This window comes from Microcebus murinus, chromosome 26 (genome assembly GCF_040939455.1).
Source record: "Microcebus murinus isolate Inina chromosome 26, M.murinus_Inina_mat1.0, whole genome shotgun sequence".
NCBI lineage: Eukaryota > Metazoa > Chordata > Mammalia > Primates > Cheirogaleidae > Microcebus > Microcebus murinus.
The window spans coordinates 13,758,941-13,785,230 of record NC_134129.1 but is presented as its reverse complement, the minus strand read 5'-3'; the positions used below and the strand labels follow the sequence as shown (position 1 = coordinate 13,785,230).

General features: G+C 45.7%; 1 protein-coding gene across 2 annotated transcripts in view; it reads right to left on the bottom strand.

The window, feature by feature from the left end:
* Positions 1–3,868: 3,868 nt before the first annotated feature.
* The window catches only part of HOPX (HOP homeobox), a 41,841-nt gene continuing 19,419 nt past the window's right edge, over positions 3,869–26,290 (bottom strand). The window contains exons 1-3 of one of the 2 annotated variants that reach the window (XM_075997944.1): positions 15,855–15,943; positions 10,865–11,021; positions 3,869–4,727 (exon numbers count right to left, since the gene is read on the bottom strand). In XM_075997944.1, coding sequence (XP_075854059.1) covers positions 4,650–4,727; positions 10,865–11,021; positions 15,855–15,901 — 282 coding nt within the window. In that variant the 5' untranslated portion in view covers positions 15,902–15,943 and the 3' untranslated portion in view covers positions 3,869–4,649. Of the gene's footprint in view, positions 4,728–10,864; positions 11,022–15,854; positions 15,944–26,290 lie in introns of those variants that run through there. The other variant, XM_012758280.3, reaches the window with a different exon arrangement.

Below are 26,290 nucleotides of genomic sequence, written 5' to 3'. Positions count from 1 at the left end.
GAGCAAGACCCCGTCTCTACTATAAATACAAAGAAATTAATTGGCCAACAAATATATATAGAAAAAATTAGCCAGGCATGGTGGCGCATGCCTGTATTCCCAGCTACTAGGGAGGCTGAGGCAGGAGGATCTCTTGATCCCAGGAGATCGGGGTTGCTGTGAGCTAGGCTGACGCCACGGCACTCACTCTAGCCTGGGCAACAAAGTGAGACTCTGTCTCAAAAAAAGAAAGAATTGCAGGCTGGGCGCGGTGGCTCACGCCTGAAATCCTAGCACTCTGGGAGGCCGAGGTGGGAGGATCGCTCAAGGTCAGGAGTTCGAAACCAGCCTGAGCGAGAGCAAGACCCTGTTTCTACTATAAATAGAAAAGAAATTAATTGGCCAACAACAACAACAAAATATATATATATATACACACATAATATAAATTAGCTGGGCATGGTGGCGCATGCCTGTAGTCCCAGCTACTCGGGAGGCTGAGGCAGGAGGATCGCTTGAGCCCAGGAGTTGGAGGTTGCTGTGAGCTAGGCTGACGCTACAGCACTCTAGCCGGGGCAACAGAGTGAGACTCTGTCTCAAAAAAAAAAAAAAAAAAGAGAAGGGGCTTGGGAATGATTCTCGGTCCAGCTAACCCAATGGTGTCCACGACCGCAGCACTAGGAGGCAAGGTGAAGAGAGAGGCCGGAGCAGGGTTTCTCAGTCCAGGGTGGCTGTCATTGCTCGGGTGTGTGACCCTGGGTGTTCAGAAGAGACTCCTGATAATAAAACTTAGAGCTGTGGGTTCTTATTAATACTTAAGGTGTCAAAATGAATGTCGCCCTATGTATTAGTACTTTGTAGCAATAGTAATTATTGTTACTATTTACAAAGTGCTTTATTTAATTTAGTCTTTGCTTTACAGTTGAAAAAAGCAAACTCAAAGATATTAGTTTGGGGCCAGGCGCGGTGGCTCATGCCTGTAATCCTACCACTCTGGGAGGCCGAGGCGGGAGGATCGCTCAAGGTCAGGAGTTCGAAACCAGCCTGAGCAAGAACGAGACCCCATCTCTACTAAAAATGGAGAGCAATTAATTGCCCAACTAAAAATATATAGAAAAAATTAGCCGGGCATGTTGGCGCATGCCTGTAGTCCCAGCTACTCGGGAGGCTGAGGCAGGAGGATCGCTTGAGCCTGGAGTTGGAGGTTGCTGTGAGCTAGGCTGATGCCACAACCCTCTAGCCTGGGCAAGACTCTGTTCACCCCATGTCCCCAAAAGATATTAGTTTTGGTAACAAATTTGCATTCAAAAGGCCACTGAATCTTCATTCTCTCCCATCGCATGCCATTCAGGAACCCTAGACTTTGGGGTGCAGGAAGTGATCCTCTGGCCTCTTCTTCTTGGGCCCCAAGCTAAGCAGACCACGGGCAGGCTGCAGAGGAGGACACCAGACACGGGACCATCCTGCTCAGTCCTGGGCTCGCTGCGTGCTTGTTTACAGAAGAAATGTTTTAAGGTGGAGGAAAAGGAAGCTCGCCCAAGGATGTTTAATGGTATCTTGTAAACATCCATATTCCGATGAATTGTTAGTGTTTGTCCTTTTGGGCTCTTCGTTTTAAATAGCTGGACAGACTGTGCCTGCCTTGTAGGTGACAGTTCAGAAGCGTACACCAGCATCATTCTGGGTTGGATGAGAGATAAGGGCAGTGGCCTTTCCAATAGCCATCTTGCCCTTTTTTCTCACTGACAGAGCCCTGATTTTACTCAAGGCAGCAATATGCCCAATGACAGAGGCTCATATTCCCAGACTTCCTTGCAGTTAGGGGAGGTCATGTGACCCACACTGGCCAATGGGATGCAGGCGCAAGTTGCTAGGAAAGTTGCATGAAACCCTTTTCAAGGGGAAAGTCTTAGCTGGCATTTGCCCTTTGCTTTCTCTCTCTCTCTTTCTCTCTCTCTCTTTTTTTTTTGCTTGGAATGCAGACTCCATGGGTGCAGGCATCCACCTGTGTCCATGAACACTAGAGCTGTGGGCTAAAGTCAGCAAAGTGGGAAGACAGAGTGACAACATTAGGGAACCACTCTACCATCCCTGGACCACCCGCCTGCTGATGTCTTATGTAAAAACAACTACTTAGACAAACGAAAAACCCTACGTCTTAATCCATCGTAACCAAGTTGCTGTTGCACGCCATACCATGCAATGCACACAGTCTTAACTGGTAGACTATCAAGATGGTGTCTTAGTGTGTTTAGCTGCTATAATAAAATACCTTAGACTAATTTATAAACAATATAAATTTACCGATCACAGTTTTGGAGGCCGGAAAGTTCAAGATCAAGCCGCCAGCACATTGTGGTAAGCCCTCCATATGGCAAGGGCCCATTCTTCATACCGTGTTTCCCTGAAATTAAGACAGGGTCTTATATTTATTTTTCCTCAAGAAGACACCCTAGGGCTTATTTGCAGGGGATGTGTTATGTTTTTTAAGTACAGTACAACCATCTCCATTGATTCAAATAGAGTGAAGTCGTCTTCTTCTGGAACATCATCATCACTCTCCAAACCCAGGATTCCATCCTGAATGTCTTGCGACTCTATTTCCTTTAGAACCACTGGCCCCGATCTCTCCTGTGGAGCACTAGAGCTCTCACGGGGCAGGTGAGAAGGGCTGCTCGTGTTCTTTCCTGCTCTGAGACGACACGCATGGGTTGTGCAGATGCGCTGCGCAGCCACGCCCATCACTAGGGCTGATTTTCATAGCCACGCCCACCACTAGGACTGATTTTCATAGCCACGCCCACCACTAGGGCTGATTTTCGTGGCCACGCCCACCACTAGGGCTGATTTTTCGTGGCCACGCCCACCACTAGGGCGGATTTTCATAGCCACGCCCATCACTAGGGCTGACTTTCAGGGTGGGGCTTCTATTGCGCACATGCTTAGACATCCTGCTAGGGCTTATTTTATGGGTAGGGCTTATTTTCGGGGAACCATGGTAGATGGAGCCTTCAATGAACCCTCTTATGGCAGAAGGGACGGACAGGCTCCCTGGGGACTCTTTGATAAGGGCACTAATCCCATCATGGGGTTTGAGCCCTCATGACCTAATCACCCCCAAAGGCTCTATCTCCTAGTAATATCCCACTAGGGATTAAGTTTCAACATATGAATTTTGTGGGGGACACATTGGGACCATACATTTAATGTGCAGACATTTAATGTGCTGTGATAGTAAATGCATGCAAATCGAGTGCAGAGTTAGACCAGTGCTGTTCCAACGTTCCTGAGCACACAAACCATTTGGCAGCCTTGTTAAAAGTGGAGATTCAGGCCAGCCCCAGTGGCTCACGCCTGTAATCCTAGCACTCCAGGAGGCCAAGGAGGGAGGATCGCTCAAGCTCAGCAGTTCGAGACCAGCCTGAGCAAGAGCAAGAGCCCCCCACCATCTCTACTATAAATAGAAAGAAATTAATTGGCCAACTGATATATATATAGAAAAAATTAGCCAGGCATGGTGGTGCATGCCTGTAGTCCCAGCTACTCGGGAGGCTGAGGCAGGAGGATCGCTGGAGCCCGGGAGTTCAAGGTTGCTGTGAGCTAGGCTGATGCCACGGCACTCTAGCCCGGGCAACAGAGTGAGGTTCTGTCTCAAAAAAAAAAATAAGTGTAGATTCTGATTCAGTAGATCTGGATTGGGATCTGAGACTCTGCATTTCTCACAAGCATTGAAGCTAATGCTGGTGAGGCTGGCTTTGGACTGCACGCTGAGTGGCAAGGATTTGGAAAACGACCATTCTTCCAGTCCATCATCTTCTACTACATACGAAGTGTGTTTCTCTTTGATATGTTTATTACTTAGCGAAAAATCTGCAGAGGACTCAGTGCATTTTCAACAAAATGTTAAAAGTTTTATTTAGAAGATCATTTTAGAGACAAAAAGCAGTTCATTTTAATTAGCAAAATAAATTCAACCAAGGCATTTAAATAAGGTAAATTCAAGAGGTTTTTGTGGATTTTTTTTTTTTCTTAGCTACTTGCTTTTCTGTCAGTTGGAGTTTCTGTCTTCTAGCCTGAGTGGGTTCTTTCCAAGCGAATGCAGCTCCAATCCAACGAACTGGAGTGTAGTTCCTTTATGAAATTTGCATGTATGTAAATTATGTCATTTTATGAAATTTGCATGACTTGAATACATATCCCTCTGGATTCTCATGCAACCATCATTGCTATTAGGTGAAACATAAGGAAAACCACTTAGGGAAGTAGATTCAGAAGGAAATATTTTCTCCTCTCCATCATTTAATCTTTTTTTCAACAAAGGCCTGACTGCTCTGAAATGGACGGTGAAAACAAATTGTTTATTGGGAGGTGACAGTCAAAGGCAAACTTAGATGGTTTTCACACCTGTCATCATGACCCAAAGAGAAATGCAAGCCACACAGCTTTTCTGGCCAAGCCACTGCATTACACAGAAGTTGCACATAGCTTCCTATCGTTATTTTCTTTCCTAGTTATGTACATTAAAAAAAAATACAACGTCGTGTTAAATAGCAGGACAGCTAACAATGGAACAGAGCGCTACACTGAAACACCAGGAAGGCTTGGTTCAGCCAAGGACAGAAACAACAGATGGTCTTCGTGGAGCCAGGCTGTCAACGCCCTCTGCCTCCTTAGTCCGTGACGGATCTGCACTCTGAGGGCAGGCCTTCCGACCGCCTCCACTGGGCCAGGCGCTGCTTAAACCATTTCTGGAAAAAAAAAAAAAAAAGAATCGTGCAAGAATGTTTGTCACCTACTGAAAAACCGAAATGTTCATTCACTCTTTCTAAAAGGTACCGCCTCTGCGGTACAGGTGGAAAAGAGGGAAGCCTCTTTCCTGCCTCAGGACCTTTGCACATGCTATTTCCCATGTTGAGAACATTCGCCTGTCTTCATGCTTTATCGGTGATCTCTGTCTCATCCTCAGGTCTCAGCTTAAACAGAACCTTCTCAATGAAGCCTTACCTGAACACTCCATCTAAAGTGGGTTCCCCACTTAGCTACTTACTCTTCAATTTAGTACTTTGTTAGCTTCACAGAACTTCTCATATCTTTCATGATTTACTTGTTTTTAATCTATACTCCTTCCTAGATTGTAAGATTCATGAAAGCAGAGACTGTATTCATCTATCACCCTTGCATCCTTAGCCCCTAGCATAAGGGTTTAAGAGTTGGAAATTAATCTATGTTTGTTGAATGAATAAAAGAAATTAAAGCATCTTCTTATTTTTTTAAAAATTTTTATATAATTTATAATTTCTTTTTTCTTTCTTTTTTTTTTTTAGAGACTTCTAGTAAAGACTACAAAGCATCTTCTTAATGTCCCAGATAGATCACTATGGCTGTTATGTTTTATCAGTGCATGCTCATCTTACCAAGGGCCTTATTCATTGGCAGTACTTGCTAAGAATTTGTTGAATAAAATGAATGAATAACTGAGAACTGGGCAACCTCAGAGCACTCCTTGGCGATAAAACTGAGATGAAAAAAAAAAAAAACAGAAAACAAAAAATGAAAGCTGAGCAGCATGGGACCATAACTGCAACTCACCCTAACCTTATAGCAGAGCTTCTACAGTGAAATGCCCCCCACAGTTGCCAAGATCAGGTGTCTTATACACCTTTATACTGTGGGGTGGCAGCAGAAAAGAGTGTCTAAAGCTGGGGGCAGGAGATGACCACGAGGGCAGCCTTCTCTTTGGGGGTTGCTTGCTTAACCTCAAAGAGAAGAGAGAGCTCTCCTGCCAAAGCTGGGCACGTTTTCTCCTGTAACCCACTATTGTGTGTGTTTAGTTCACTCTGGATTATGGTCTGAGAGCAGTGAGGTTCCAGGTTCATTAACGAGGTAGCTCTGTGGGGGGGTTCAAGGCTACCAGACCTGATTCAGTAGGATTTTGTTACTAGAGCTGAATAAATGGGGCGTTTCCAAGACCGACTAATTAAAATCTGGGGGAAGAAAAATCTCACTTTCTATCAGGATTCATTTAAGACAAAATGGTTGATGGCCGGGCATGGTGGCTCACGCCTGTCATCCTAGCACTCTGGGAGGCCGAGGAGGGAGGATCGATCGCTCAAGGTCAGAAGTTCCAAACCAGCCTGAGTGAGACCCCGTCTCTACTAAAAATTGAAAGAAATTAATTGGCCAACTAAAAATATATATACAAAAAAAAAAATTAGCCGGGCATGGTGGCGCATGCCTGTAGTCCCAGCTACTTGGGAGGCTGAGGCAGGAGGATCGCTTGAGCCCAGGAGTTTGAGGTTGCTATGAGCTAGGCTGGTGCCAAGACACTCACTCTAGCCTGGGCAACAGAGTGAGACTCTGTCTCAAAAAAAAAAAGAAGACAAAATAGTTGAGCTGGCCTTATTCAAAAGATCCACTCCCATCTTTACGCTATGCAATGAGGCAGAATATTGATGAACCGTTACCAGAAATGACTTTGGCAGGAAGTGCATTTGTGGTTTTGTGAGTTGGCATCCAAACGCTTGACAAATTGAGCCCTAGCATTGGGGCATTGGGGGATGGGAGGGTGTGCAAGAAAAGCTCCACTATTTTCTAAAGATACATAGTTTAGATCATATATATACAATAATTTAGCACGCTAGTTGCTGCCCAACAAAACCATCAAATACCTTACTTGCTTTCCTTCCCTCCAGAGCTGAATCTTACCACATCCCACATCAATGCTAATTTTCCACCTGGCTTTATCCTGGCCTTCTTTGTTTCTGTCTTCCCCTGGGAAAGACATTTGTCCCTTGCTGGCTTATAAATGAATGCCCTCATTACCCTTGCCCATTGATGGAGATTTATTTACTCTGAGCGAACAGATGATAATTATACACTGTGACAAGGAGGGGTTGGGGCAAAAGAACATTGTTCCCATCCTTTTCTCTAGCAACTAACATGTCCTTCTTTTCAGGGAGGGACTTTTAAAGGTCTTTATTCCACTGATAAAACACCCAACAACTAAAACCACTGGGTTCTGGGAACAAGCCCAGGACATCAAGAGGAGATAAGAATACTGGAAACTTCTCTAAGAACCAATGCCAGCTACACTGTGCTTAAGGAGTGTGTGTGTGTGTGTGTGTGTGTGTGTGTGTGCAATAATAGAAAACACCAGATCATCCCAACCTCCCAGGGGACTGGCAAAGAGCTTTCCCAGCCCTTTCTAACACTGACTTCAAAATAAGAAAAGCCGCAGGGATTGGGATTCTGTAACGTGGTATCTAATTTGAATGTAGGAGATATTTAGATTACCGTCATGAGCAAAACCTGAATTCTAGGATCCCGATTCTAGGATCTAGGATTTAAATGCGGCTTAAAAAGTTATTCCAATGAGATCGCCCCTCACTTGACTGTGCGTTCCTCCCTCAGCCCCATCGCGCAGAGAATTTTGCAGTTATAAAGAGCTCAGCCAACCTCCCTAGTCGGGGCATGTTTCAATCTCTTCGTTCCTCTTGTCCCTGCCAAAGTATCAGAGGCGGGAATTGGTGCTAGCAACTATCTCGTGGGAACATCTCATGCTCATTTTTCTTTTACTAAAGTATTCCTTGTTCCAGGAAAATTAAGAATATGATGCTATCTATGTCCAGAGGTGGGTGGTATTAGGGTAGGGTGAGGATTCAGGTATGTAGAATAAATACTATGTTGGCATTTTATATTATTTTTTTTTTCATTTTCTCATGGAAAGGGACATCATCAGTCAAGAATAGAAAAGGGGGGAATGCTAATCACAGACATGGCTTATATGTTGGCCCAATAGGCCTTGGCTTCCATGGAGTTATTGAAATGGTCCCTATGATATCTGCTATAAATAAAAATAATTTGATTAATGCCTGAATGTTCATCATTGGGCATGATATCACCAGAAGACACTTTTCTTAGAAGATACTAAAACACACACACACACACATGTGTGTATATGTATGTATCTGTTGTTTGAGAAAATGACAGAAGGAACCGAACCGTTCTCACTCACCAGGGCAAACGGGGGTGGGGTGGCAGGAGGTAGAAAGGACGGGAAGTTGAAAGATGCCACCCAACCCAGTAAGGGACAGCAGGCAGCCTGTGCCACCTGGGATGCATATTTCCCTGCACTTGCTGAATTTTGCCTTTCTCTGAGTTCTGGGGTTCTAGAAGCTTCCATGCAGGTTTGGGCAGGAAGACACAGCGGCAAGCCAAGCTGCAGTCGCCATGAGAGAGGAAGAAGGTGTTGGCCCCGTGGCAGGGGCCCTGCTAGGAGGCTGACTCACCCCACACTTACTCATTTTTTTTGGGGGGGGGCAGGTCTGCTGTTGGTTTATTTGAGCCTGGCAGAAGAGGGAAATGAGAGAACTGCCCGAGAAGAGCAGATGAACCTGTGTGCAGAGGTCTGAATTGGCCGGCCTCAATCACAGAAAAAAGCAGATGCCCTGTCTTTCTTCCTGCCTGCAACCAGATTTCATTGCATTGCCCTAATAAAATCAGGTGCATCTTGAGGAAAGGTTGACTACAGCCCGGAATGACTGCCACTTAATGCATGGATTTTTTTTGCAGGAAGAAAGATAGCACAAATTGAGTCTTCAGTCCTTCCCTCCCACCTCATCCAATTGTTTCCATCTGTCCTCTGTGCAGATAGCATGTCACATTGGTTAAGAGCACGGGCCATCGGCCAGGTGCGGTGGCTCACGCCTGTAATCCTAGCACTCTGGGAGGCCGAGGCAGGCGGATTGCTCAAGGTCAGGAGTTCAAAACCAGCCTGAGTAACAGCAAGACCCTGTCTCTACTATACATAGAAAGAAATTAATTGGCCAACTAATATATATAGAAAAAATTAGCCGGGCATGGTGGCGCATGCCTGTGGTCCCAGCCACTCGGGAGGCTGAGGCAGGAGGATTGCTTGAGCCCAGGAGTTGGAGGTTGCTGTGAGCTAGATTGACGCCACGGCACTCACTCTAGCCTGGGCAACAAAGTGAGACCCTGTCTCAAAAAAAAAAAAAAAAAAAAAAAAAGAATGTGGGCCGTGGAACTGGAACCCCAGGGTTCGAATCCTAGTCCTACTGTTTTCGAGTTGCTGTCCTGGGCGAGTTATTTAACCTTCCCAGGCCTCACTTTTCTCATCTGTGCAATGGGCTAATAGTACCTACCTCGCAGATAAATGATCTAATAGGTGGACAGTGCCCAGAACGATGCCTGGCATGGATTAGCCATTACAAAGGCCAACACACATTATTCTTATTCCGCTTTTTTTTTTTTTTTTTTGAGACAGAGTCTCGCTTTGTTGTCCAGGCTAGAGTGAGTGCCGTGGCGTCAGCCTAGCTCACAGCAACCTCAAACTCCTGGGCTCGAGCGATCCTTCTGCCTCAGCCTCCCAAGTAGCTGGGACTACAGGCATGCGCCACCATGCCCGGCTAATTTTTTATATATATATCAGTTGGCCAATTAATTTCTTTCTATTTATAGTAGAGACGGGGTCTCGCTCTTGCTCAGGCTGGTTTCGAACTCCTGACCTTGAGCAATCCGCCCGCCTCGGCCTCCCAAGAGCTAGGATTACAGGCGTGAGCCACCGCCCCCGGCCTTATTCTGCTTTTTAGGTAGGGCGATCCATGGAAACTTGCTTTGGGGGAATCAGAGGCTGAGAAGGGATTAGACCCCTACTTGGTATTGTAACCCCAGTATCTCACAGTTTTATTTTAAAAAGATAAGTAGTTGTCACTGCGATCACTCCTCTTGTCTAAATATAGCGTGGGATTTTAAATGATAAAGCCCCAGCAGGCTGCCCCCACCCTCCCCTGAGGGATTCTAAGAAACATGAGCTGGTAGACTCGGGTGACACTAAATCAATTCCCATTAAGTTCTGGTTAGCCGGTTGCTAAAAACCTATCAGTTTGCCTTTCTCCTTGACCTGGGTGGCAGCCGATTAGCTCTGGACAAGTTTTCTAAAGTGCCACTGGCTTCATTAGTAAAAACAATGTTGACTTAAGGTCTAGGGTCTCGGTCCTGGGGTCTAATGACAAGCTTTTAAACCTCAGCTGAGAATGGCCCATGGTGAGAGGACCAGATCAGTTCCAAGTAGTTTGTCACACGTAACAAATGGTCTGTCCACGACCAAGGGGAAAACTAAAGTCAGAGTTTAGACAGGGTTAAGAAAAAAAGTGAGCTGCAGGCTCCAACACCGCACCTGCCATTAATAATCAGGAGCAGCGCTGCATTCCCTGCGCTAGCAATTTTCAGGGTAATATAGGAGACTTAAAAAAAAAAAATAGATAGATAAATAAATCAAAGCCCTTAGGGGTCATCTGCTGCTACTGCCTTCAGCTGTCATGTCAGGTGTCTGCCTTCTTGGAAAACTCCAGGAAAAGACTCCAAACCTTAGAACTGGGGGGGTTCTTGACAGTCTGACCCCCGTCTTCTCCCTGGCTTCCTGCAACTCCAGCTCTGCAGCTAAGGCGAGCCGGGGGGACCTGGCGGGCTTGGCGACATTAGCCACTGTGACAGTTTCCTCCCTCCGGGCCTCGGTCTCCGCGCTTGCCAGTGTAGCTGGCGGTCGTCGCTAAGGTCCCTTGCTTGCAGTGGTGACACAGATTCGGGCCGAGGGGACGCAGAGCCCGGGAGGGGGCGCAGAGCCCGGGAGGGGGCGCAGAGCCGGGAGGGGGCGCAGAGCCCGGGAGGGGGCGCAGAGCCCGGGAGGGGGCGCAGAGCCCGGGAGGGGGCGCAGAGCCCGGGAGGGGGCGCAGAGCCGGGAGGGGGCGCAGAGCCCGGGAGGGGGCGACAGCAGCCGGCGAGGCCCGAGGGCGCAGCGGGAGAGCGGGGCAGGGAGGTGGCGGCGGTGTCGCGCAGCTCGGGGACCGGTGGGGACGCAGGGGCTCACCTCCGTCTCCTCCTCCGACAGGCCGGCCTCGGCCGCGATGAGGCACAGCGTGGTGGGGTCCGGGCGCTTGTTGACCCTGTTGAAGTTGTACTCCAGGATGTCCACCTGGTCCTGCGTGGGGCCGCTGGCGGGCTCGGCCGACATGGTCCCGGCGCGCCTGCGGGGAGGGGACGGCGCGGCGGTGAGCGCGGGGACGCGCGGTGGCCTCGGCCCCTCCGCCCCGCACGGCCGCCCTCCCGGATGGTCTACACCCGGGCGGCGCCCTGCAGAGCCCCGGGCCCGCGACGCCTCGCGGGGACCGGCAGGCGACGGTGGCGAGGAAGGTGACCCTGCGCGCCCCTCCCGCCCTGCCCTGGGCGCGGAGCGGAGGAAGAGGAGGCGACTCCGGAGCCTCGCCCCGAACGCTTCCTCCTGGGGGGGGGGCTCCTCTGCGGGCGGGGTTCAGACGGCGACAGTGGGTGTCCCTCCCCGCCCCCCGTGTCCCCAAAGGTGACTCCGCAGTGGGCCAGCACTTTGGGGCCCGCCAGGGAGGGCTGCGCGCCCACACTTCCTGCAAAGAAGCTGCCCACGAGGCAGAAGTTGCTTCTCAAATTTGGGGACATGGGGGCGGCACTTTTAACGTCTTTCTGTATTTTTTTGTTTCGTTTTGTTTTTCTGAGTCAGAGTCTCACTCTGTTCCCTGGGCTAGAGTGAGTGCCATGGAGTCAGCCTGGCTCACAGCAACCTCCAACTCCTGGGCTCAAGCGATCCTCCTGCCTCAGCCTCCCGAGTAGCTGGGACTACAAGCATTGCACCACCATGCCCGGCTGATTTTTTCTATATATATTTTTAGTTGTCCAATTAATTTCTATTTTTAGTAGAGACGGGTCTCGCTCTTGCTCAGGCTGGTCTCGAACTCCTGACCTACAGTGATCCTCCCGCCTTGGCCTCCCAGGGTGCTAGGATGACAGTCGTGAGCCACTGCCCCTGGCCAGTGTCTTTCCATTTTACAGAGATGGAGATAGGTCCACGGAGGGGATGTGATTTAAGGCAGGGGACGGAGCCACCCGATAAATTTCCCCCTGGAGGGCTCCTGCCGCCGCTCTGCGCTCTGCAGCCTCCTCCTTCCACCCTCCATGCACGCTTTTGCCACTGCAAGCCATGAGTCCCCAACCTGCAGTCACTAGGCTACAATCCCACCCCATTCCACAGTGTCTAGGGAAGAACCCCTGGTGAGGGCATCCAAGATGGAGCCAAAACCCATTGAAGTGGATCAATGTCAGCTGTCTTTTAAAATCTCAGCCTTCCCTGTAGTTACACTACAATTTACTATAAAGTCAGAAAAATGGATCTCTTATTATCTCCTAACTTTAGAGGCAAACATTGCTGTAGCAGATTTGGGGTGCTCCTGCTGGGTTTCTCTGAATTGGAGCAAAGACAACTGGTAGATGTGCTTTCCTCCACCCCCCTCCTCCCAATTTAAGATGCATTGAGATGGATGGAAAGTTCGAGTCTTCGGGATATTCTTGGCTGTGGCTTTGGTGCAGACCTGTCAGGACCTGACCGTTGCTGACAGTAAAAGAAGACCACAAGTGTGGGAAGCACGCTGGTTTGTTGTTTTAACTAACAATTGCAAAATCATCCAGCACCGTGCTCAGTAGGTTTTGATGTGGTTCCTGCCCGGGAATGAGCCATCGTCCACTGATATAATATCCCTACATGATATCCCTGATGCCATTACAACCTTTTCCACTGTGACCTGCATCTCCTACCTTCTGAACCAATGCCTTTACCTCTCCTTTAGATCACTGGAAGGGACTTTCAGGCAAGATGAGAAGTTCCACCCGAGTCTCGGGCTCAAATTACTTGCCAAGCCATCATGAAATCCTGTGTTTTTAGGGGAGTCTGTTCTCCCCACCTAAAAGTCTGTAGCCATGGTGGTTTCTGTCCCAGTGCTGAAGCAGGAGAGAGTCTAGCCAGCCCAGAAACCCCTCCCCTCCTGTTTGGACCCGTCCCCCCTCCCTCTGACTCAGCATTTCAGGCTGGGAAGACCCTGGAAATTACCCACCCCCCAGCCCTGTCCTGTAACAGCCAGGAGAAGGAAGCAGAGAAAGACTCACTGTCAAAGTGTCGCCCAGTTAGTGACCTAGAATGGAAAGCCTTAGCTTTGGTTTTGGTCCCCTATTCAGCTAGACCCTTCTCAACAGACTAGTGTGTCTTTTTTTTTTTTTCTTTGAGACAGAGTCTCACTTTGTTGCCATGGCATCATCCTAGCTCACAGCAACCTCAAATTCCTGGGCTCAAGCGATCCTCCTGCCTCAGCCTCCCAAGTAGCTGGGACTACAGGTATCCGCCACCATGCCCGGCTAATTTTTTCTATCTATTTTGAGTTGGCCAATTAATTTCCTTCTATTTTTAGCAGAGACGGGGTCTCGCTCTTGCTCAGGCTGGTCTCGAACTTCTGACCTTGAGTGATCCTCCCGCCTCAGCCTCCCAGAGTGCTAGGATTACAGGCGTGAGCCGTCGCCCCCGGTCTAGTCTGTCTTTAGTAGGAAAAACCAGGAAGACAACAGTCTAAATGCAGGCAAGGGCTTGTTGCCATTTTGAATGGGCATGGACTGTCCTAGTGGGACACCCATGCCAGCCAAAGCCACCCAGTGAAACCACCCACCACTGCTCACCGTGCCTGAGCAGAACACAAGGGCTGGGAGACTGCTGCCTCTGATTTTATCTCTTGCTTTAGAAAGTTTCCATTGCATTCCATTTAACACAGCTGTGCTGGCTCTTCCATGAAACTCTTTGCTGCTTCTTGGTAGAATTCTTAGTCCTTCAGAAATATTAGATTTCTAAACTGGACTGAGATTCAAGGGCTATGATGCATATACTTTCTCCTCTTTCTTGGTTATTTAATTGCTGCTCCATAAATCTAAGAGTACTACTATTCTTACATTTAATCTAGTGTATTTTGTTTTATTAGATTTCTTTTTTTTTTTGAGAGTCTCACTCTGTTGCCCGAGCTAGAGTGCCGTGGCATCAGCCTAGTTCACAGCAACCTCAAACTCCTGGGCTCAAGCGATCCTCCTGCCTCAGCCTCCCAAGTAGCCGGGACTACAGGCATGGGCCACCATGCCCGGCTAATTTATATATATATATATATATATATATATACATATATATATATATTTGGCCAATAATTTCTATTTATAGTAGAGATGGGGTCTCGCTCTTGCTCAGGCTGGTTTCAAACTCCTGACCTTGAGCGATCCTCCCGCCTCGGCCTCCCAGAGTGCTAAGATTACAGGCGTGAGCCTATTTTATTAGATTTCTGTGGCTTCCTGTTACAGGAACTGTGTGAGCTTTTATGGGGAGGTCCCTGTCGACTTTAAAGGACTCCTCGGGTTAGTTTGCTGAGGGCCACTGGCCTTGGTTGGCTGCTAAGGAGGACTGTTTGAAATCACCTACTTCCCCAAAGTCCACCAAACAAATTTGATTTCTAGAAATGAGGGTGAGAGATCTCTACAGTCAAACGTGTCTGTTATTTCTCCACAAAGCTCTTAGCCCTTAGGGTGGCAAATGTTTGCAGCTGCTTCGTTCCTTCTCTCACTCTCTCTGTCTCTCTGTCTCTCTCTCTCTTTCTCCCTTAAAGCAACTGTGTAAATCAAACTGCCTTAGCCTTACAAAGCTTCTCAACTGTTTTCTTATTGGAAAGTGTCTCTGAAAGTAGTCTAAACAATTTCAGATAAAAAGAACTAAAAATATTTTAAAGCTATTTAAACTTTAATCTTAGCACGAGTTTTCCTGTTGTGGTTATTCACATCTTATAAAATATTCAAGGGGTCATTTGTCCTGTGCCCATATTTCTCTTTTGTGGTTGGCCGACGACATTGCATAAGTGTTTTCAAGAGGTTAAATGCAAACTGCTGGCTCTTTCCTAAATGAATTCCGATGCCTGGGTAGACCGTGTCAATCTTACAGCGTTATTTTTGTGCCCTGATGCTGCAATTATTTATTTATTTATTTATTTTTGAGACACAGTCTCGCTTTTTTGCCTAGGCTAGAGTGAGTGCCGTGGCGTCAGCCTAGCTCACAGCAACCTCAAACTCCTGGGCTCGAGTGATCCTTCTGCCTCAGCCTCCCGGGTAGCTAGGACTACAGGCATGCGCCACCATGCCCGGCTAATTTTTTTTTTTATATATATATCAGTTGGCCAATTAATTTCTTTCTATTTATAGTAGAGACGGGGTCTCGCTCTTGCTCAGGCTGGTTTTGAACTCCTGACCTTGAGCAATCCGCCCGCCTCGGCCTCCCAAGAGCTAGGATTACAGGCGTGAGCCACAGCGCCCGGCCTGATTTTTATATTATATATATTAGTTGGCCAATTAATTTCTTTGTATTTTTATGGTAGAGACGGGGTCGCGCTCAGGCTGGTTTTGAACTCCTGACCTTGAGCAATCCGCCCGCCTCGGCCTCCCAGAGTGCTAGGATTACAGGCGTGAGCCACCGCGCCCGGCCAATTATTTATTTATTTATTTTTTTTTGCCTCAGTTTCTACATCTGTATAATTATTTATTTTTTAAAGTATCTATCTACATAAACTAGCTCACAGAAAGTGCTAGAAACTGGGAAGATCTGGTTACCTTTTTGGTAACCAAAATTGCTTTGGGCTTACACGTGCCATCTTCTCTTCCCTCTCCCAGCCTTTCTTACCTCTTTGCAATGCCACTAATATCAAACCAAGAAAGGAAGATTATCAGGGCTAGATACTCCCCCTAAACCCAGAGTCTTGTGGTGGGCCGGCTCAAAGGGAAACCAGCAGGTGGATTATTCTTTAGGGTCTTCCGACAATTTTCTTTAGCCTGTATTTCTTTTATGTTCACTGTGAACTTCTGGAAGCAATGGGCTCTTGAAACACTTTGTATTTTGCTAAGTGAGAAAAATGATGTGTGACCATTTCTCCAAGAGAAGTGGTGGGTCTTCATAAGAGACTGAGGTCGTCCCCTTTGTCACTTACTGAACTACTCTGGAGGGGGCAGGAGGGAGGGTCACCCGAGCTGTCATGCCTCTCAGGACAAACAGGAGTGGACTATTGATCTACCCCCATAGACCAGCATCTAGAGCTGCCAGGGCAGGTGGGGGGAGAGAGGGAGGGAAAAGAGAGAGGGGAAGGGAGAAAGAATGAATGAATTGTTCTTTTAAATATAAACCTGGCGGTTAGTGTCCTTAAGCTAAGAGCTGTGGCTCTCAAGAAGCTTGGAAGCTCAGAATCACCTGTGGAGGCCAGGCAAGGTGGCTCACGTCTGTCATCCTAGCACTCTGGGAGGCCGAGGCGGGAGGATCGCTCAAGGTCAGGAGTTCGAGACCAGCCTGAACAAGAGTGAGACCCCGTCTCTACTATAAATAGAAATAAACTAATTGGCCAACCAATATATAGAGAAAAAATCAGCCGGGCATGGTGGCACATGTCTGTAGTCCCAGCCACTCGGGAGGCTGAGGCAGGAGGATGGCTTGAGCCCAGGAGTTGGAGGTTGCTGTGAGCTAGGCTGACGCTATGGCACTCACTCTAGCCTGGGCAACAAAGCGAGATTATCCAAAAAAATAAAAAAAAAGAATCACCTGTAGAAATGCCTGAGCCCACCAAAGTCCTCTTGAATTGGAACCCCACTACTGCACTTTAGTAACCTTGCATGGGAGAGACACAAAAAGTATTCAGCTCTTCAAAGATCTGCAATGTAATCATTAAAATCAACTATAAATGTTTAGAAATTTTTATGCCTTATACCTGTTCTGATGCTGTACATCACCTTTTTCTTTCTTTCTTTTTTTTCTTTTTTTCATTATTTATTTTTCTTTTCAATTTTTTGTAATTTAGGCCATTTTCTTCCTCTATATCACTTTAACATTTGAGTAGATGGTAAGTTGAAGTAGTTTTAAAGGAATGAGCTTTTTCTTTCTTTTTTTTGAGATAGTCTCACTCTTGTTGCCCCAGCTAGAGTGCCATGGCGTCAGCCTTGCTCACAGCAACCTCCAACTCCTGGGCTCAAGCGATCCTCCTGCCTCAGCCTCCTGAGTAGCTGGGACTACAGGCATGTGCCACCATCCCTGGCTAATTTTTTCTATATATTTTTAGTTGTCCAATTAATTTCTTTCTATTTTAGTAGAGACGGGGTCTTGCTCTTGCTCAGGCTGGTCTCGAACTCCTGAGGTCAAACAATCTACCTGCCTCAGCCTCCTAGAGTGATGAGATTACAGGCGTGAGCCACCACACCTGGCCAGGGGTGAGTTTTTTAAAGCATGTGTGGGAATGAACAGTTTAAACATTCAATTAATAGCATATTAAAGTGCTATTAATCTTTTGTGTATATGGTCAGGAAAGGTGAAAATACCTTTAAAATAATAAATTAGGCTGGGAGCAGTGGCTCACGCCTGTAATCCTAGCACTCTGGGAGGCCGAGGTGGGTGGATTGTTCAAGGTCAGGAGTTCGAAACCAGCCTGAGCAAGAGCGAGACCCCTGTCTCTATTATAAATGAAAGAAATTAATTGGCCAACTAATACATATAGAAAAAATAAGCCGGGCATGGTGGCGCATGCCTGTAGTCCCAGCTACTAGGGAGGCTGAGGCAGGAGGATTGCTTGAGCCCAGGAGTTGGAGGTTGCTGTGAGCTAGGCTGACGCCACGGCACTCTAGCCCAGGCAACAGAGTGAGACTCTGTCTCAAAAACAAACAAACAAAAAAAAAAACCTCCCATATCTTTGATCAGACCAGCAATTCATCTTGCCCAAAGTTTTATTTCCTTCTTGGCACCAAATAACATTTTTGGGGAAAGCATGGGAGTTGTTTCCCAAGTCTACTTAGAAGATTAGGGACGATTAGGGAAAATATTTTCATTTTCCACTCAAACGTCATTAAGTTATTAGAGGGTATGTGTAATGTACATGTAAGTTATGAAGCATAAATTAAACAAACACTAGTGAACCCCACCCAATTTAAGAATTAAAGCTTTCCCATGACTATGGAAGCTACCCGAAGCTATCTGTTGTCCCATCCCTTTGTTGATCTGTCCCAGAGGAAATCACCATTCTGAATTCTGTATTAATCAAAATTTAAATTAGACCTATCACATATGTTTGAATCCCTAAAAGAATATATTTCTTAAAGTTTTGTTTGTTTTTGAGTTGTATAAAAGTGGTATCAGGCCAAGCACGGTGGCTCACGTCTGTAATCCTAGCACTCTGGGAGGCCGAGGCAGGAGGATTGCTCGAGGTCAAGAGTTCGAAACCAGCCCGAGCAAGAGCGAGACCCCGTCTCTACCAAAAATAGAAAGAAATTAGCTGGACGACTAAAAATATATAGAGAAAAAACTAGCCGGGCGTGGTGGCGCATGCCTGGAGTCCCAGCTACTTGGGAGGCTGAGGCAGGAGGATCGCTTGAGCCCAGGAGTTTGAGGTTGTTGTGAGCTAGGTTGACGCCACAGCACTCTAGCCCTGGCAACAGTGTGAGACTCTGTCTCAAAATATAAATAAATAAAGTTACAAAAATAGTGGTATCATACCATATATTATGTAATTCTTCAGTGGATTGCTTTTTTCACTCATGCAGAGAATTTCATTCATATTCAATGCTGTTTCTATTTTGTGAACATACCACCATTGATGTAGATATCTTTTCCTACCGGTGGATCTTTAGGCTGTTTGCAGTTTTTTTTGCTATTATGAACATTGCCTCTAGAACTTTCTTTATATGCCTTGTGTAGCAGCACCTCTAGGAGGATTTCTGTAGGGGAAATATTAATCCTAGGAGTAGAACTTCTGGCTTACAGAATGTATGACTTTTAGCTTTTACACCATAACAACTTGTTTTCCAAAGTTGTTCAACACAACTACCAGCAGTATATAGCATTTCCCTTGTTTCAAATCCTCATCAACACTTGTATTCTTTTTTTTTTTTTTTTTGAGACAGAGTCTCGCTTTCTTGCCCAGGCTAGAGTGAGTGCCGTGGCGTCAGCCTAGCTCATAGCAACCTCAAACTCCTGGGCTCAAGCAATCCTCCTGCCTCAGCCTCCCGAGTAGCTGGGACTACAGGCACGAGCCACCATGCCCGGCTGATTTTTATATTATATATATTAGTTGGCCAATTAGTTTCTTTCTATTTTTATGGTAGAGACGGGGTCTCGCTCAGGCTGGTTTTGAACTCCTGACCTTGAGCAATCCGCCCGCCTCGGCCTCCCAGAGAGCTAGGATTACAGGCGTGAGCCACCGCGCCCGGCCAACACTTGTATTCTTAAACTCAGTTTTTGCCAAATCTGTTGTGAATTCTTTTTACCCACGGATAGCATTTAAACCTTCTCGAAGCTGTTTATGTTTTCAGCCTGCATGACTTCTTGGAGCTAAAAGTCTCCATATGTTTACTGTTTACTGTGTATGTACACATATTTCCTGTCTCAGCCCAGAAGCTGAGGTATTTCGTGAGAGCTTGGACTCTTGTCTCCAGGCTAGCTCGGTTATTTCCACTGGTCACCAAGAACAATACCAGAAAAATGTATGGAAAACTAATTACTGAGACCTTTTGTCTGTATCATGCTAAAAATGTTACCATTTTGTTTTCTACAGAGCTCCTGGGAGTCAGGACTTGATTTTGCACTTGAAAAACTATTGGTCCCTTCCCCTCACCCAAAAAATTAAATATCAGAGTCTCCAAATGAAAACCAGAGAGATGGATTGAAAATGACCGAGTAGGCCAGGTGTGCTGGCTCACGCCTGTAATCCTAGCACTTTGGGAGGCCAAGGCGGGTGGATCACTCAAGGTTAGGAGTTCGAGACCAGCCTGAGCAAGAGTGAGACCCCCATCTCTACTAAAAATAGAAAGAAATCAATTAGCCAACTAAAAAAAAAAAAATATATATATATATATAAAATTAGCCAGGCATGGTGGCACATGCTTATAGTCCCAGCTACTCGGGAGGCTGAGGCAGGAGGATCGCTTGAGCCCAAGAGTTTGAGGTTGCTGTGAGCTAGGCTGACGCCACGGCAATCTAGCCCAGGCAACAGAGTGAGACTCTGTCTCAAAAAAAAAAAAAAAAAATGACTGAGTAAAGTAGAAGAAAGGATGGAGAGATGGACAGAAATTATAAAAGAGAGAAACTATTAGGATGTGGATCTAATAGGATACGTGTATAAACTCAAATAATGTGCTCAAATGTTTAAAGTATAGAAACATGATCATGGTATGCTGAGCACCAGCTCAAAAGCAGGTGGATATTAGGTATTTTAGTTGTTGTTACAATCTTCTCTTAGAAATCAGAATGGAATTAATCCTGCAGTTGAAAAGAGTTAACTATTAAATAATTTATCTGCAGTGTTAGGGGAAGATTCAGAATTCTACCTTTTATTCTGGATATATCAGTAAAGGCAGCTTGTGATTTGTGATTACATGAGCATCAGGATTGATTTATGCCTCCAAATATATCCTTCTTATACTCTATTGATGTCAGAAATTCTAAGGTATCACTGAATCTGCTATTGGGATTTTGAACTCTGACTTAATCATCACCTGTCCATGACTGGGGCTAAGGACAGCTGTCTTCCCCGGGGTATGGTAGGCCATTGTCAACCTTGTAGTCTCTCCAGCTTCATTCCCCTAGCTACTGGGGTGGTGTTCTTGCAGATTTCCATGCATCTCTTTAAAAAGCCATGTTACAGGCCGGGTACGGTGGCTCACGCCTGAAATCCTAGCACTTTGGGAGGCCGAGGCGGGCGGATTGCTCAAGGTCAGGAGTTCAAAACCAGCCTGAGTGAGACCCCGTCTCTACCAAAAATAGAAATAAATTAATTGACCAACTAAAAATATATATACAAAAAATTAGCCGGGCATGGTGGCGCATGCCTGTAGTCCCAGCTACTCGGGAGGCTGAGGCAGGAGGATCGCTTGAGCCCCGGAGATTGAGGTTGCTGTGAGCCAGGCTGATGCCATGGCACTCACTCTAGCCTGGGCAACAAAGTGAGACTCTGTCTCAAAAAAAAAAAAAAAAAAAAAAAAAAAAAAAGCCATGTTACACAAAAATAGAGACATAGACCAATGGAATAGAACAGAAAACGCAGATATAAAACCATCCAGGCTGGGCGTGGTGGCTCACGCCTGTAATCCTAGCACTCTGGGAGGCCGAGGAGGCCGGATTGCTCGAAGTCAGGAGTTCGAAACCAGCCTGAGCAAGAGCGAGACCCCGTCTCTACTATAAATAGAAAGAAATTAATTGGCCAACTAATATATAAAAAAAAACTAACCAGGCATGGTGGTGCATGCCTGTAGTCCCAGCTACTCGGGAGGCTGAGGCAGGAGGATCGCTTGAGCTCAGGAGTGTGAGGTTGCTGTGAGCTAGGCTGATGCCACGGCACTCACTCTAGCCTGGGCAACAAAGCGAGACTCTGTCTAAAAAACAAAACAAAAAAAACCCATCCACATACAACCAACTGATCTTTGACAAAGCAGACAACGATATACACTGGGGAAAAGAATCCCTATTCAATAAATAGTGCTGGGGAAATCAGATAGTCACATTCAGAAGAATGAAACAGGAGCCATCTCTCTTACCACTCACAAAAATTAATTCAAGATAGATAAGGGACTTTAATGCAAGGCATGAAAACATAAGAGTTCTAGAAGAAAATGTGGGAAAAACTCTTCTAGATATTAGCCTGAGCAAAGAATTTCTGAAGAAGAACCCAAAGGCAATCACAGCAACAACAAAAATAAATAAATGGGACTTGATTAAATTAAAAGCCTCTGTACAGCCAAGGAAATAATTAACAGAGCAAATAGACAACCTACAGAATGGGAGAAAAGATTCTCAAGCTATACAACCAATAAAGGGCTAATAATCAGAAACTACAAAGAACAAAAGCAAATCAGCAAGGAAAAAACAAACAACCTCATTAAAAAGTGGGCAAAAGATATGAACAGAAGCTTTTTAAAAGAAGAAAGACAAAAAAATGCTCAATGTCACTAATCATCAGGGAAATGCAAATTAAAACCACAGTGAGCTATCACCTTACTCCAGTCAGAATGGCCTTTATTAAAATGGTCCAAAAATAATAGATGCTGGCGTGGATGCAAATAGAAAGGAACACTTATACACTGTTGGTGGGACTAAAAATTAGCACAACCTCTGTGGAAAATAGCATGAAGATTCCTCAAAGAACTAAAAGTTGACCTGCCATTTGATCCAGCAATCCCACTACTGGGTATTCACCCAAAGGAAAAGAAGTCATTTTATGAAAAAGTCACCTACCCTTGAATGTTTATTGCCACACAGTTCACAATTGCAAAGATGTGGAATCAACCCAAGTGCCCATCAGTTCATGAGTGGATTAACAAAATGTGGTGTATGTATACCATGGAGTACTACACAGCCATAAAGAAGGATGAATTAATGCCTTTCGCAGCAATTTGGATGGAACTGGAGACCATTATCCTAAGGGAAGTATCTAAATAAAGGATGGAAAAACAAACACCACATGCACTCACTACCAAATTGGGACTACCTGATGAGCACACACGTGCACAGAGGGGGGTAAAACTCGACAGAAATCAACCAGGGGCTTGGGGGGAGGAGGGGATAGGCGGTGGGCATGCCTATAACCATGACTCAAGCATTATAAAAGTGATTCACATAACCAAAATTATTTGTACCCCATAATACTGTGAAATAAATAATCAAGCCCTGTTATCTACTTGACATTAGGCAACAGAGATAATGGAATCTCCCCTTTCAAGTTTCGTTCTGATTCCATTTTACACATGGGAAATTAGAGCTCAGATACTTGGGGGAGATTGTTCGAGTTTGTTCCATAAGGTCTGACCTCTTAACTTTGGACCCAGCGTTAACAGTCACAGGTACATGCAGAACCATTCGCTGATTCACAAAGACAAGCAAGCATAATGTTCTAGAACACGCTGCCCTTGACTTGATGAGGCAGGCAGACCAAGATGCCAACTCTACTCGAAATTCGTGCCATTCCAACCGGTGGCTGGTGACTACACCCTCCCAAGTACCTCTTGTTCCCGCATGTTTTTTCAGGCGAAGGTGTCCTCAGGCTCGGTTTTTGATGTTTCAGTCTTGCTAAGGCATTGCATGTCTCTCGGTAGTTAAAAATACGAAGGGCTGCCTGTTTAAAAAATGTTTAAGTTCTGCATATCTGATGTGCACTTTGACTTATGCTCTTTGTAGCTGCTAAATCAGCTTGCTGTTCTCCAGATCCTCCTTCTTAGGTTAGCTTTCCCCTTGCCTTAGAACGTTCTCTGTTCCCAGCAGAATTAAGAACAAAATGAAATTTGAGCTAATATAGTAAAAAGGGTACTAATCATTCGCAGCGTCACTTAACTGAGACTCCATTTTTTGCATGTAAAGAGATACAATATAGCTCGCAGCTTTATTATAAAGTTCATATAATATTATAGGGAACATGTCCCTAAGCTATAAAGTGCTTGCTTATGGAAGATATTATTGTTCTTGAAATGGCTATAAGCTAGGCTTTTTTTTTTTTTTTTTTGAGACAGAGTCTCAATCTCTTGCTCAGGCTAGAGTGCTATTGTGTCAGCCTAGCTCACAGCAACCTCCAACTCCTGGCCTCAAGCGATCCTCCTGCCTCGGCCTCCCAGGTAGCTGGGACTATAGGCGTGCACCACCATGCCCAGCTAATTTTTTTTTTTTTTTTTTGAGACAGAGTCTCGCTTCGTTGCCCAGGCTAGAGTGAGTGCCGTGGCGTCAGCCTAGCTCACAGCAACCTCCAACTCCTGGCTCAAGCGATCCTCCTGCCTCAGCCTCCCGAGTAGCTGGGACTACAGGCATGCGCCACCATGCCCGGCTAATTTTTTCTCTCTATATATTAGTTGGCCAATTAATTTCTTTCTATTTATAGTAGAGACGGGGTCTCGCTCTTGCTCAGGCTGGTTTCGAACTCCTGACCTCGAGCAATCCGCCTGCCTCGGCCTCCCAGAGTGCTGGGATTACAGGCTCGAGCAAGCTAGGCTTTTAATAAGGAATGTCTTGGGTGATGAACTGGTAAGAACAGATTATAAGATTCACTCTTTCTGGGTTACAATCTCTGTTTTATCTTTCCAGAATGGTAAAGCACAATAGTTAAAATTATTAATAGAGCCTTTTTAAAAAAAAAAAAAATCAAATGCTGTACATGTTGACTCTTTATCATAAGAGTCATCCCTGGATGGAACTTCTCAAGACTGACAAGGGGGAAGGGATGTAATATTTTAGGCATGTTTTTCTCATTAGACACTTCTACGTTGTGCATTGGTTTGTACATTGTCGTTATTTTCACTAAAATAATGATTCCTCATTTCTCACCGCCACTCTCCAATTTCTCCTTTCCTCTCATCTGTATTAAATAAAGAGGCATTACTAGGACAGAAGGTTGAGTAGTGAGGAAGTTGACAACAAATAGGAACAAACAGTCTATGGATTGGTGAGTAGATTTTTTGAGGTTGTCTGGGGTTGTGAGAATCATGACCAAATTGAAATTGTTTTGAAATACTTTGTTCACGGGCCTGTCTGCCCCACTAAATTGTATGCTCTGTCATTTCTTATACATTTAAACCTCCCTACTATTCATCAAGAGTGTCTCACCCCCATAATATGCCAAAATAAAAAAAATTAATAAATAAAAGTAAAAAAAAAAAAAAAAGAGTGTCTGACACTTGGTAGGTGCTCATTAGATGTCTATTGAACAGAACTTAACCAGTGGCATCTGGCAAACTTAACTTAGGAAAAGGCTGCTCCTTGTTTTCAACAATAAGGACCAGCCAAAATATGAAACTGGAAAAAATAACTTTCTAGTCTTTTGATATCTTTCCACCCTCCCTGCCCCAAACAACAGAGTTGAGTCCTGTTGCTGAATTGCATACAGAAAGCTCACCCCTGTTGTTATAACAACAGTAACAACATATTTATTGAGCAACTACTATGTGCCAGGCACTGCCCTTAATTCCATTAGCTGCATCAATTCACTTTATCATTGAAGGAACAGCAACACTATGTGTTCTTGGTATCTTCATTTTCTACACGTGGAAACTGATATAGATGGAAACGCACACACCTCTCCCAAGGAGATGTATATAACTTCCCCCAAATCACAAATCGAATCAGTGATGGAGTGGAGATTCAGGCCCTGAAAGTGTAATTTCTGCATCCGTGTTCTTAGCCACGACACCATAGTTCCTCTTGGGACCGAGTCGCTCTGGAGACAGGGGACCCTTGATGGCAGTTGTGGTAACAGGGACAGTAGAGCCATCGCTGTGAGGGACAGGGGGAGGCCGTGCCCTGTGTCTGCCGCAGCTCACCTGTGGGTGGGACCTGTCTGGTAGGAATACGGTCCCTCCCTGTGACACATTCCTCAACGCAGGTGACCAGACATGGCTCTGACCCGGCTCAGTGGAGCAGCCAGTCATTTTGGTTAAAACCACCAGCACCACTAGTGCAACCTCTGTGGGAAGCAACATGGAGGTACCTCAAAGCGATACAAGTGGATCTACCATTCGATCCAGCAGTCCCATTACTGGGCATCTACCCAAAAGATCAAAAGTCACTTTATGAAAAAGACACCTGCCCTCGAATGTTTATAGCAGCACAATTCACAATTGCAAAGCTGTGGAAACAACCCAAGTGCCCATCAATTCATGAGTGGGTTAATAAAATGTGGTCTATGTACACCATGGAGTACCATTCAGCTCTAAGAAACAAAGGTGATCTAGCACCTCTTGTATTTTCCTGGATAGAACTGGAACCCATTCTACTAAGCGAAGTATCCCAAGAATGGAAAAACCAGCACCACATGTACTCACGAGCAAATTGGTATTAATGGATCAACACCTAAGTGGACATATAGGAGTAACATTTATCGGGTGTCGGGCAGGTGGGAGGGGGGAGGAGGGGATGGGTATATACAAACACAATGAGTGAGATGTGCAACATTTGGGGGATGGACATGCTTGAAGCTCTGACTCGAGAGGGAAGGGGGGCAAGAGCAATATATGTAACCTTAACACTTGTACCCCCATAATATGCTAAAATTAAAATTAAAATTAAAAAAAAAAAACCACCAGCACTACCAGACATGCTGGCTTTCCTTCCCCCACGCTCTTCTTTAATTGGTGCCCACATCGTTGCAAGATGACATTATGTGGCTAGCATAGCATACAAACGAGAAGAGTAAGGGTGGGACAGGACAGAGCGGAATGGGAAGGTTGGCTTCAACCAGACCAACTGGAGCTTCATTGAATGTTGCTGCCCCTGACTCCCTGGAGGTACAGAGTGTGGTTGAATCCACTAAGGATCCTCCTGAAACTGTGGTTGGAACGAATCTCTTAGTGATCTGGGCTTTCTATAGCCACTTACAGAAAATAAGAAGATATTACGCAAAGCTTAAATGGCTTCCAGCAG